The sequence below is a fragment of the Notamacropus eugenii genome, chromosome 4 (genome assembly GCF_028372415.1).
Source record: "Notamacropus eugenii isolate mMacEug1 chromosome 4, mMacEug1.pri_v2, whole genome shotgun sequence".
NCBI lineage: Eukaryota > Metazoa > Chordata > Mammalia > Diprotodontia > Macropodidae > Notamacropus > Notamacropus eugenii.
Window position 1 is genome coordinate 23,444,648 of NC_092875.1, and position 11,897 is coordinate 23,456,544.

Genomic DNA, 11,897 nt, shown 5'->3' on the forward strand with positions numbered 1-11,897 from the left:
CAGACATCCAAGGATTGAGTTTTGTCTGTTGTTTCCTCTGGACCCTCCTGTCTCAGACAATTCAAAGCCTGAGATAACGCCCATCAGTTGGGAGTGTTGGGGACCCTGATCTCATAATGTGCCCCTGGCTCTGAAGAGGAAGGAGCTGGGGTGGGGGGGAGCATTTGTTTGCTAGAATGTCTCTTTGATGAGGATGCCTGGGGGTTCCAGTGGGTGCGTGGGTGCTTTCACGTCCTCCATCCCTTTTCTCCTCTCTCTTTTTGTACACTCAATCTCTCACATTCCACGGAGTCTTGCCTCTCCCCTCCCACCATGGAAACACTGAGTCAAGACCAGAATGGGTGATTTTTCCTTCTTCACTCTGGCTCCCAAGATCCCCTCATTCTTACCCACCTTCCTAGTGACAAGGTCCTCTTCCTTTCTCCCTCCTTCTTCTTCCCTGCCTCTCTCTCCTGCTTTCCTTCGGACCCCCTGACTCAGGGAAACTTTGCTTTCCAGCAAAGTTCAGAAGAGAGGAAAGAGCGAAGTCCTCCAGCTGGAGGACACCAGCCCCTCCTCCCACCCACCCCAAATGCGTGTGTGTGTGTGTGTGTGTGTGTGTGTGTGTGTGTGTGTGTGTGTGTGTGTGTGTGTGTATGTGTGTGTGGCCCCTGGTGGAGCTCAGCCCTTAGTCCCTCCCTCTGTCAGTCCCTCCCATCCCTTTGCCCCCTCCCCTCCCCCAGCCCTGCCTATCCCCACTTGAAACTCCTTTAATGAAAGCAAGCTGGTGGGGCTCGCCTCTCTCAGTTGGTGAGCTTGAGGCTGGCTGACTGGCTGGCTGACTGACTGGCTGGCTGGAGGAAGGGGAGGCGGGCAGGAGGGCAGGGAGGCAGAGGGGCAGCACCCCGCTCCTAGGCTAGACTCCAGAAGGTCCCCCATCCCTGGCTACTGGGCTGTGGGACCCCATCCAGCCTCAGTCGGGGGAATCCAGGCATCCTGAAATCTCCCTTTGCAACTCCTCTGGTGAGTCTGGGCTTCCCTGGGCAGGGAGGTCCAGGTCGGGGGTGGAAGAGGAGCTCTGAGGGTCTCCTGTTCTCTCTGAGGCTCCCAGGGCTAGAGGCTAACCTCCTCCGACCTGTCCAAACATTGCCCTGTCACTTTCTCTATCTCCTCCCCTCCTCTCCATCAGCCCAGGCTCCCCAGTTCTGGCTTGACCTGTCCTGGGACTAGCAGACTGAACTTGGACCAGCCTTGACCCACTCACACCTTCCCAATTTCCTGGCTTTTCCAATTGGGAGCCTCAATTCTGAGTGCGTTTAGGTAGCTAAGACCAGCCAGGTGCCCCCAGCAGTGCCAGCCTGGGTCCTGACTGTACAGAGTGTGTCTGGTGTCTGCCTGCACATGTGGGTCTGGGGAGCTGGCCTAAGTATGGGAGATGAAGGCAGTTGTTAGGATTGTGTCTGTTTGTGGGATGTATTTGTGTGTGCATGTGTATGTGTACATGTGTGTCGGGTGTGGGATTCACAGTGGCTGCTAGAGGTTTCTATGTGGAAGGGGATTCAGGTCAATGTGCATTCATGGGACTGTACGCTTACTTGGCATTCCATTCTCCTGCTCCCTATAATCTCAGGCTTTTGCCTGTCCTCACTCCCTGCAGCCCTTCAGACCCCCAAATTTGTGTGACTGTTTCTATGTGTGTGTATGACTGATCTGTGTGTGGATCACTGCGTGTATCTGTGTGTGTCTTCTCTGGGGCTGTCTGTGAATCTATATGGATCAATGTGTGTCTGCATGTGGGTCAATGTGGGTCAGTGTGTCTCTCTGTATATGGGTATATGTGTGTCTCTGTGTGAATGTGTCTGCTGTGTGTGCCAGTATGTTGAGCATGTCATGATACAGATGTGCGTGGGGGTCAGGGTACATCTTTGGATGTCAGGAATGTCCACAGTGGTTGTGCTAACTGGGGCCTTTGGGGGCATTGGGAAACCAGGCTTCGTTGGTCCCTCATGGTCGGGCCAGGACTGCCTGTCCGGTGGGGGCACTGGGAACCTTTTACCTTAGTTTTCTTTCTTCTGGGAGAATGCCCCCTCCAACCTCCTTGCCACCGGTAACGGGTGTGTCTATGAGGATGGGGGTAGGGAGGCCGGATCTCAAAGCCCTGGGCCAGAGAGGGAAGAGGAAAAGGTCAGAAAGCCCCAGAGCGGGGGGCTGGGGGGGGGGGGGGGCCGGGGGGCTTTTCAGTCTGCAGTTTCAGTCCCGCCATCGAACTTGTCCATTGCTTTTTCCTTTAATCGAAACCAGGTTTTCTGTGTGTGGGCCCCCTTCCTTGTCTCCTTCTCCCTGTGTCTCCACCCACCTGCCCAGTGGCCTAAAAGGACCCCTCTCAGACAAGGGGAGGACTCTGTTTTCCAGGGTACCAAAGGACCTATGGGGATCTCTCCTGGAAGGGGAAGGGGCACATTTGTGTAATCTGCATTCCCAGTAATTTATTCATTCAACAAGCATTTATTAAATATGCAAATGTTATTGTTGTTAAAGTAGCCGATTATATTCCAGGCTCTGTGCTGGGCAAAGGGAAAGGCCCTGTCTTAAAGAGCTTATTGATAAGGGTAGGGGGTATACACAGAAAATATACAAAGCAATTGGAGGGCGGGCTAAAAAGGATAACATCAGAAAACATCACTGAGCTGAACTATGAAGAAAGCTAGGGATTGATTCTAAGAGGTCTTGGCTTGGGAAGGGGGTGCATTCCTGGCTGGATAGCCCAGGCAAAAGTTTGGAGGTGGGAACTGGGAGATGGGACATAGAGAGGACAGTAAGGCAGTCAGTATGATTGGAACCTTGAGGGAAGGTAATGACGAACCAACCTGGAAAGGTGAGCCAGAGTTAAATTGGAAAGAACTTTAAATGCCAACCTTGGGGGAAGGAGGGGGTTGTCATTTGCATGTTTGAGGCAATAGTGAGCCAGTTTCTTGAGCCAGAGAGTGAGGGTCAGAACTATACCGCAGGGATATCCATTTGGCCGCTGTGTGGAGGAGGGAGCAGAGACAGACATGTCACATGTGAACAGGTCAAACCCCAAATCAAACAGGCTGCTTGATTTGGATAAAACCACCGAGGCAGACTTTAAGAACAGTCTAAGAACATGGAGAAAGATCAGACTGTAGAGGGGTCCTAGCCTGGGAGGACCCCTAAAGCGAGGGATAGGGGGATGATGGGGAAAGAGTGCTAGGACTGGGTCTCAGTTTTTTAATTTCCTGTCTGACCTTGGGTAAGTCTAGGTAAGACCTCTCTAGGGCTTGGTTCCATCCTCATGAAGTTAATGGGGATTGGACTAGGTACCATAGAAGCTTCTAGCTTTACATCCTATGACCCCAAGGGCTTTGAAAGCTGTTTGTATCTAGGGGATGGGGGCAGAAGTCAGGCTGCCCTGACCGAGGCACAGAGACCAAGAGCCAGAACCCCCAGTGAGGGAATGGGCCAGCCATCCTGCCTTCTCAGGGGAGTTGGTGGCTCTCCCCACCCCCTGTCCATAGGGCAGGGGTTGAATTTCCCCTAGGAGTGTTACTGAAATTGATCGAGATTGGAGCTGACCTTGGGGGAAAAAAATCCATCTCCCAGAGGCTGTAAGAAGCTGGAGAAAGCAGATTGAGTTAGTTACAGTCTGCCCTGTGCTCTCAGGGAATCACTGGACTTTTAGGTTGGGAAGACCCACAGAAGGATATCTGGCTCAACAGCATCTTTGGCAGCTGGAGAAACTGAGGCCAAGGGACGGGCAGTGATTTGGCCAAACTCACGAAGGAGGAAGGAGCAAAGAGGATGATGTTGGAAAGTTTGACAATGATTATTTAGGGGTGAGTGGAAGCTTGGGATTGGAGGATGGCAGTATGTGGATCCTCAGCTAAGAGATGAGAAAAGGGCTAGCTAGTTCTTCTCATTCTCCTCCCCACATTTGGTACCTCAGCAACCATTCCCCTTAGTCACTGCAGAAGTGACCCTTGATCTCCTGTTCAGAAGAGGCTCCTGTCTAAAGATTCACAGAACCTGGAGAGCTGGGAGGGAACCTAGAACAGGGAATGTCAGAGCTGGGAGGAATCTTACAACAGGGAATGTCAGAGCTGGGAGGAATCTTACAACAGGGAATGTCAGAGCTGGGAGGAGCCTTAGAACAGAGAATGTCAGAGCTAGGAGGGGCCTTAGAACATGGAGATGTTAGAGCCGGGAGGGACCTCAGAACAGGGGATGTCAGGGCTAAGATGGTCTTGGAACAGGGAATGTCAGAGCTTCCTCTCCACTCTCTACCCTGAGTCTGTCCAGATCCCCTCCTTGCATCAAGAGAAGCCCTCAGCACAACCACTCTCACTGCCTCCTTGGCCAGGGGCTCCCTTGCTTTTAAAACAAACCATATTCTTTCTTTGCTCAGGATATTTCAGCAGCAGGTGAGAACCAAGTTACTTTTAATACAGATGTGAGCATTTTTCCAGTGACTAATGAAAATGACATTGTCTCCCAGGGTCCATCTCCCTGGATGGCTGCTAATGGTAGACTTCATATGTGAGAGAGTGTGTGTGTGCATACACGTACACAGGGGCATAGTGATAGTGATGAGGAGAAGTTGGACAGTGAGAGGGCCCTGGCCAAGAGAGTTCTCTGCCCAGATGAAAGAGCAGCTTGTGCCAGGGGCCCTGCCTCAAAGAATCACAGAACTGTTAAGGGCCACCCTTAAACCACTCTTTGAATCCTGGGATCACAGGCTTAGAGCTTGGAAATCCTTGAGCCTAAATTTCTCATTTTACAACTGAGGAAACTGAGGCCCAGAGTTGCTTGCTTCAAGTTACACAGATTGTAAAATCACAGAGCTGGGTTTAAAGTTCATAGTCCAAATCCAGAGCTCTGCCCATTGCAACACAAGGCCTCCCGTAGAATCATGCAGTCCAGGAATCATTGAATTACCGAATAACAGACTCTTAGAGCCAAAGATTCTGAGACTCATAGAAACATCACATTAGAGGATCTTGGAATCAGAGAGTCTTAGAGTCACGCAGTCAATGAATTCATGAGTCTTAGAATCACGAAATCTTAGAATCTTCGAGATCAGACGGTCATTGGATTAGGGAATAACATTGCTGACTTTGTTATTTTAGAATCCTCCAATTGGGTAATTAGAAAATATTAGAATCATATTTTTTTAAGAATCAAGACCATACATTTGCTGAGTTAGAGAGTCATGGAGCTATAGATTCTTACAATGAAAGCTGGAGTCTTGGATACAATCACTAAATTAGAAAATGTTGTTGTATAGTCATGTCCAAATCTCTGTGACCCAATTTGGGGTTTTCTTGGCAGAGATACTGGAGTAGTTTGCCATTTCCTTCTGCAGCTCATTTTACAGATGAGGAAACCGAGGCCAACAGGGTGAAGTGACTTGCCCAGGATCAAGCAGTTAATGTTCTCTTGGCAGAGATAATGGAATGATTTGCCATTTTCTTCTCCAGCTCATTTTACAGACGAGGAAACTGAGGCAAACAGCATGAAATGACTTGCCCAATAATAAAGGGTTTGAGACCAGATTTGAACTCAGGTGTTTCTGATTCCAGACCCAGTACTCTACACACTGTGGCACCTAGCTGCCCCGGACTCTGAATCATAGAAACCTGGAAATCACGAAATCTTGGAATTCTTGAATCACAGGATCTCAGAAGCCCTAGAGTAGTCATTTCATCTATCCTTGTCCGACAGTATAGGCTGGCCCCTCTACGAATCTGGTGTCTTCCCTCTCACCTTGGGCCCCAGGCAGACCAGGCTCTTGGAAATCCATGTCAAAGTTTCCATCCCCATACTGGGCTGTCAGGAATTTATTAATCAGCCTCGCCAATCTGCGCCAGATGGGGTCTTGGCATCTGGGGGTTCATGCCGAGAGCAGCCTATCTGGACGGCTGCGTGGGCGGGAGCTAGCAGCCAGGTCATCTGGTTCTCATCTTCTCCGAGGCTACGTCATTTTTTTGGGGAGGGAGAGGAGAAACGTTCTCCAATCACCCTGGAGCAGAAGAGCCTTTTGGCTCTTTTTGTCTCCAACAAAATTATTTTCAGAAGGGAGACTCCGGAGAGGAAAGCACGGACTTCAGATCTTGACGGGGATGGCTGAGGTTGGAGGCTGGGGGTGGGGCAAGGACAGAGACAGGGCCCAGGGTCCTCAGCCCACACACAGGAATCTCACCCCAGAAGGGTTTCGGGGTTGGGGGGGGGGGTGACTGGCTTGGCCAAAGTTTCAGTTCCTAGGGAAGGAGGTGGAGCCCAAAGGGGGAGGGGGTTAAAAATAGAATTAGTTTTGAATCTTTTGCAAGAGATTAAAACAGAAGAACTCTGACACAGTTATCTTTCAGTCAAATTATCTGACAAGTATCCCCTGAACAGACATCATGTGCCCATTGCTGGGGGTGAAGCAGAAAAAGTGTCTTAGCCTCAGGGAGCTTATGGTCTAGTTGAGGAAACAAGGTATGTTCACAGGGAGTCATTAGTAAACAGAACAAGACAGAGAATGAACAAGGGTTGAATTGGGTGGTCCATACATTGGGTGGAAGTTCAGAGGAGGGTGATGATGGAGGGCTGGGCTATTTGGGTGCATTTCCAAGGGAGGATGTCCCAGAATGTATGTGTTCCCTGTTCTAAGGCCCCTCCTAGCCCTGACATCCCCTGTTCTAAACCCCCTCCCAGCTCTGACATTCTCTGTTCTAAGGCCCCTCCCAGCTCTGACAATGTCTATTCTAAGATTTCCTGTCGTTCTTGACATTGAGGTCTGTCCCTAACTTGAAATCCTGTCTGTCCCGCTAGCTCCCTCATGTTGAGGCCCAGTTTTCTGAATAGCCTCAGTACCCACCTAGTCAGCGTATGGTAGGTGGGGTGAGGATCCAGAGAGCCCAGGGTGGGGGAGGCAGCACTCCACAACTGAAGATCTATCTCCTTCAAAAGGGCTGACTGTGCCTTTTGAAGCTTTGGGTTGTGGTCAAATTCCAGGGTATAGTTCTGGCTGGCAACCCCTTGGAGCCAGGCCTGCTAAATGGGCAGTTCTCTTCCCCTGGTGGGTGGGCCGACTCGAGCCAGAAAAGACTGCCCCCTTGGGCTACCTCCTTGCTCGCCCACCAGTGTCCCTCTCCAGAGCACAGGGGACAAGGAGGGACTTTTCTCTCTGTGTTAAAACATTCACTTGATGTCATCTGAATGGCTGGAGGTGTTATCTATAGCTGTTTCACTGATAAGAAAACTGAGGCCCAGCTGGAGGCAATGACTTGCCCACTGTCACCCAGTGAATTAGGGACAGAGCTGGGACAAGAATCCAGGCCCCAGGGGCCTCTCAATTTTTCATTTTCCTGCCCTATCTGCTTCCTGAAATACTGACAAACTATGGACTCATTATTCTCAGCGTGATTTCATGACAGGTTTCCCTTATATATAGAACTCACCACCTATCTAGCCCCAGCCCAGAGCATTTCAAATACGACTGGGTTTGTAAGCCATCTTTACACACGATGATTCCATGTGTGTCCACGTAAGCCATCCATCAGTCAACCCACATGGATTTATTGGGCTCCTCCTAAGTATCAGTCTCTGTGTTTATATCACACAATGTGAAGATCAAACTCAGGGTATATGGAGATTTCCAAGTCAAGCTATTTTACACATGAGGAAACTGAGGCTCAGGGAGGTGAAATAGTTGGCCCAGAGTCACACATCTTGTGTTTAAAACCTGAGGCAGGTTTTAAACCCAGGTCTTCTTGCCTCTGGGCAAGGAGGAAACTGAAGCAAAGAGGGCTAAGCAACTTCCCCAAGTTCACACAGCTAGAAAGTGTCTGAGGCTGAATTGGAACTCAGGATGATGAGTATAGGCCCACCACTCCAGCCATTGCTCTACCTCTGACCAAATGCTTCCTCTCAGGGGTTGATATAGAAGACTCCACTCATCTACAAGGAATCTGTTCTTTCTTCCTCTTCCCAGAGAGAAAACTGGATTTGCAATCAGGAGATCTGAATTATAATAATAGTAATCATGGTTAGAATTTATAAAGCTTTTGAAGGTTTACAAAGTGCTTTATAAATATCTCATTTGATCTTCACCACATTCCTGAGAGGGAGGTACTATTGTTCTGCATTCTATTGATGAAGCAGAGAGAGGTCTACGGTCACACATCGAGTAAATGTCTAAGGTTGGATTTGAACTCAAGCCGTGTCTATGAAGTTGTAAAGTCTAGGCAGGGAAAATGACTTGCTGAGCTAGTAAGTAGCAGATACGGTATTTGAACTCAGGTCCCTGCCTCTGAATCCAGCACCCTTTTCCCAGGGCCATGATACATCTTGAATTAAGTGAATTGAATGTATTCTAGATGTTCCTGATCCAACTCCTCTCTTATTTCCTGCAGATCTCCTCACCAGGCCTGGTGAAAAATGGCCCTGCTGGTGGCCAATGTCCTTCTATTGCTCCTGGCCCTCATGAGGGCCCCGCCCACCACTGCCCACTCTGTGCTGGTCCAGGCTTCCCTCCTGGAGGACAATGGAGGCAGTGGAGAGATGGAAGGTTCTTCAGCTTCTTCCCCCAGTCTCTCCCCGCCCCGGACCCCAGCCCTCAGCCCCACCTTGGCAGGGCCTCAACCCACTCCTCTGGCAGGTCCCTCACCCCCAACCAACTTCCTGGATGGGATTGTGGATTTCTTCCGGGAGTACATGCTGCTCATTGCCGTGGTGGGGTCCCTGGTTTTCCTTCTTCTCTTCATCATATGCGCGGCAGTCATCGTCCAACAGAAGCACAAGGCCTCAGCTTACTACCCATCTTCCTTCCCCAAGAAGAAATATGTCGACCAGAATGACAGGACCGGAGGCACCCAGGCCTTCAGTGAGGTCCCTGACAAGGCCCCCAATGCCCACCCAGAAGACACAGCCGTGGACTCCTCCCGCCAGCTCCAGGCTGATATACTGGCTGCTACTCAGAATCTCAAGTCTCCAACCAAGGGGCCCCTGGTCAATGGAGATGGAGTCAAAATGGAGGAGAAGGAGGGAAGGAAGAAGGATGAGGAGGCTGAGAAGGTTGAGGAGGAATTTGGAAGTCAGGGTAACCTTAAAGAGATACCCGAGGCCCCCTCAGGGGAGGCTTTAGAGTTGAGTTGTCCATCAGGGGCTGAGACCAGGGCAGAGGAGTCACCAGTAATTGGGACAGACCATGGTGAGCAGGAGGGCTCTCCCTCATTGCTGCAAGAAGCTAGGGAGTCTGCCAGTGTCCCCATCCCTGAGGGTCCTTGTGCATGCAGTGGTTTCTCTCAAGTGGTGGAACAAGCTGATTGCCTTCAGTGAACCAGGGCCACTCACTCTTCCAGACTGAAGCACAGCTCTGTTAACTAGCTGGCCTCCAGAGACTCACTCATTCTCCCCTGGCCAGAGAGACCCAGGCAGAAGGGTTGACTCACTGAGTCTATCTAGGGCTCATGGGACGTGGACATGTTGCCTGTACTCTCAGGTGACCTGGTTACATTGGACTGTTCCTTTAGAGCCTTGAACATCCCAACCCAAACTGTCCAGGCCTGACTGACTGGGGGCCCAGCTCTCTCCCCACTCGACTTCTAACCAAGTAGCCCCCAGAAATCTCAGGACTTTTTTCTCCTCTGGCTTCCCCAGACATCCCCCTCCCGGAGCCAGACTGTGCTGAGTCAGAGTCCCCTGATGATGTAAAGGTCCAACCTCTTTTCTAAAGACTCTTTCTGCTTCCACTAAACCCACAGGTAGCTTGCCACCAGCTTTGATCCCTTAACTTAAGGGTTAAATCTTCCTGTGGGGGACAGTGCATGAGAAATGGAGAGCAAAGTGGAATGATCTTCTGCTGGCCCCTTTCTTCGCTTTTCCTCCAAATAGGAAGTAGCCCTTGGCACTGCCATAAGGGGCTAGAAATTTTGTTCTGTTATGAACCCAGGGCCTTTCTGATACTTCCCTTGAATGGAGGGGGAGGACAGGAGAATACCAGCCCTATTGGATCAGGGATTCCTTAATTTCCCTTTAGGCTTACAGTCTGGAGGAAGCAGGACCAGACCCTGAACTTGGAGGACAGTTATAGAGAGAAGAGAGATATGGGTCTCTGGCTCAGGAAACCACCTGAGGGAGGGTCTGAGGATAGCCGGAACTGGGTACCCAGACTCAAGCCTCAGAATAGGTTTTAGTGACCTTCCCCTCTTCCCTCCTCCCCAAAGATATGACTGGTCTGGCTAGTTTAAGACTAAAGTATGACCTGACGGGGAACATCTCCTCCGTTTAAACTAGAGAAGGCAGAGTGAAGGGTCTCTTCCTTTTCCAGCCAATCTCATTTTGTCCCGTGACTTTTGAGAATCAGGGGCAGGATGGGGCACTGAATTCCCCATACCCAACAATTAGAGCTTCACTGCCAATGTCCTTGATGATTCTTGGATTAGGGCCAGATAGTGGGATGACCTGCTTCGGGGGTGGGGAGCAGGAACCCATCTATACCAGCAACCCCTAGGTCCCCATCTCTGGTACCCTACTGGGAAGGACAAGATGGAGTATGCTACTCCACCTAGCAATGATAATAATGATAAATTCTAATAAAACTTTGGTCTGGTATGATCCACCTTGTGAGGCTGGCTTTCTTTGGATTCTTATCTTTCAAAAGCCTAGGAGGGGTGGTAGGGAAGGGTAGGGTGTGAAGCCTGGAAGGGAGGGAGGGAAGAAGGGAGAAAGCAAGGAGACCTTCTCAGTCTGTGGTGGGGTTTGACTGGCAGACCCAGCCATAGACTGCATAGAGTTTGGGGCATGGAGCCAAAGGGAGAAAAGGTGGGTCCCAAGAGGAATATTTAAAGTTGGCTGATGGAAAAATGTCCTAAGATTTAGAATTATCCAAGTAGATTTGGCTGTTTTGGGAGATAGAATCATTGATTGAGAGCTAGAAGGGCCCTCAGAAATCAACTTTTCCACTTTACAGATGAATAAACATGCTCAGAGTAGTTAGGTGACTTGGCTAGGGTCTCTGAGTAATAAGGGATAGACCCAGATCCTTCATCTCCAAATCCAGTGTTTTTTCCCATGATACCCAGCTAAGGGAGAGCCCACTCCTACACCCTCTGTGGGGTCCTGCTTAGGAGTCTATAGACTCCCAAGCAGGCCTGCTGTCCTCTGAATGATTCTCTGCCTCCAGCTTCTCCCTTCCTTTGGGGATTGCTGAAAAGCTACATATGAGGCCCAGATGTGTTGGGCATGTCAAAGAGAATGTGTAGGGAGCCTTGTGGCAATCCAGTTTGGGACATAGGAGGGAAGGGAGCGGACAGCAGCTCTCGCTGAGATCACATGACTCCCTTGGACCCTGGGTCTGGCCAACATGACACAGTGTCCTCTGTCCAGCACAGTGGGCTTCTTCTCCCCTGCCTCTACTCTGCAGGAAATCAAGGCAGCCTCCTGCTCCTGCTCAGCTTCCTGGAGAAGCTGGACAGACAGACTAGGTCTCAAGCATTCTGAGCTGAGTAGTTTTCTAGCCTGGGATGGCGTCCAGAAGCCAGTCCCTGGTTGTTGTGGGGAAAACTCTCTCTCTCTACCAGAGGACATGAATTTTCTCATCTAAACCTCCCCATTTTTGGTTTTCCCCATCAACATGCAGCAGAGGGGAGGAAGGCAGCTGTGAGCTCTGCCCGGCCCTGGGCCCTCATGGGGGTTTTATGTTACTTGCATGAAGTATGGCAGGACCAAAGACCCCTGGGGAGGAAGAGAGCGGGCCAAGAAAACGAAGTCTTCTTCATCTCTCTCTTTTTTTGTAGGAGGCAGTCAGTCTTTGTCTGCTTGGCCCCACAGGCCAGAGCAAGAGGCAAAGATGGAGGCTGCAGAGAGGGAGATTTGAAACTCCTGGAGGAGTCTCTGGCTGGCCCCTTGGAGGGAAA

At 50.4% G+C, this 11,897-nt stretch overlaps 1 protein-coding gene across 3 annotated transcripts; it reads left to right on the plus strand.

Moving 5' to 3' along the window:
- Positions 1-741: 741 nt before the first annotated feature.
- TMEM119 (transmembrane protein 119) lies at positions 742-10,596 on the plus strand. Of its 3 annotated transcripts, XM_072600208.1 has the most exons (3): positions 750-1,002; positions 3,661-3,833; positions 8,394-10,596. In XM_072600208.1, exon 3 carries the CDS (start codon positions 8,419-8,421, stop codon positions 9,316-9,318), a length of 900 nt encoding a protein of 299 aa, XP_072456309.1. In that variant the 5' UTR covers positions 750-1,002; positions 3,661-3,833; positions 8,394-8,418; the 3' UTR covers positions 9,319-10,596. The 3 variants fall into 3 exon arrangements, with proteins under 3 accessions (XP_072456308.1, XP_072456309.1, XP_072456310.1); XM_072600207.1 differs by lacking the exon at positions 3,661-3,833 and having other exon boundaries at positions 742-1,002; XM_072600209.1 differs by lacking the exons at positions 750-1,002; positions 3,661-3,833 and adding an exon at positions 6,046-6,125.
- Positions 10,597-11,897: the final 1,301 nt, after the last annotated feature.

Excerpts from the sequence above, each read along its gene's own strand:
- TMEM119 (XM_072600207.1), top strand. The coding sequence starts at position 8,419 with ATGGCCCTGCTGGTGGCCAATGTCCTTCTATTGCTCCTGGCCCTCATG.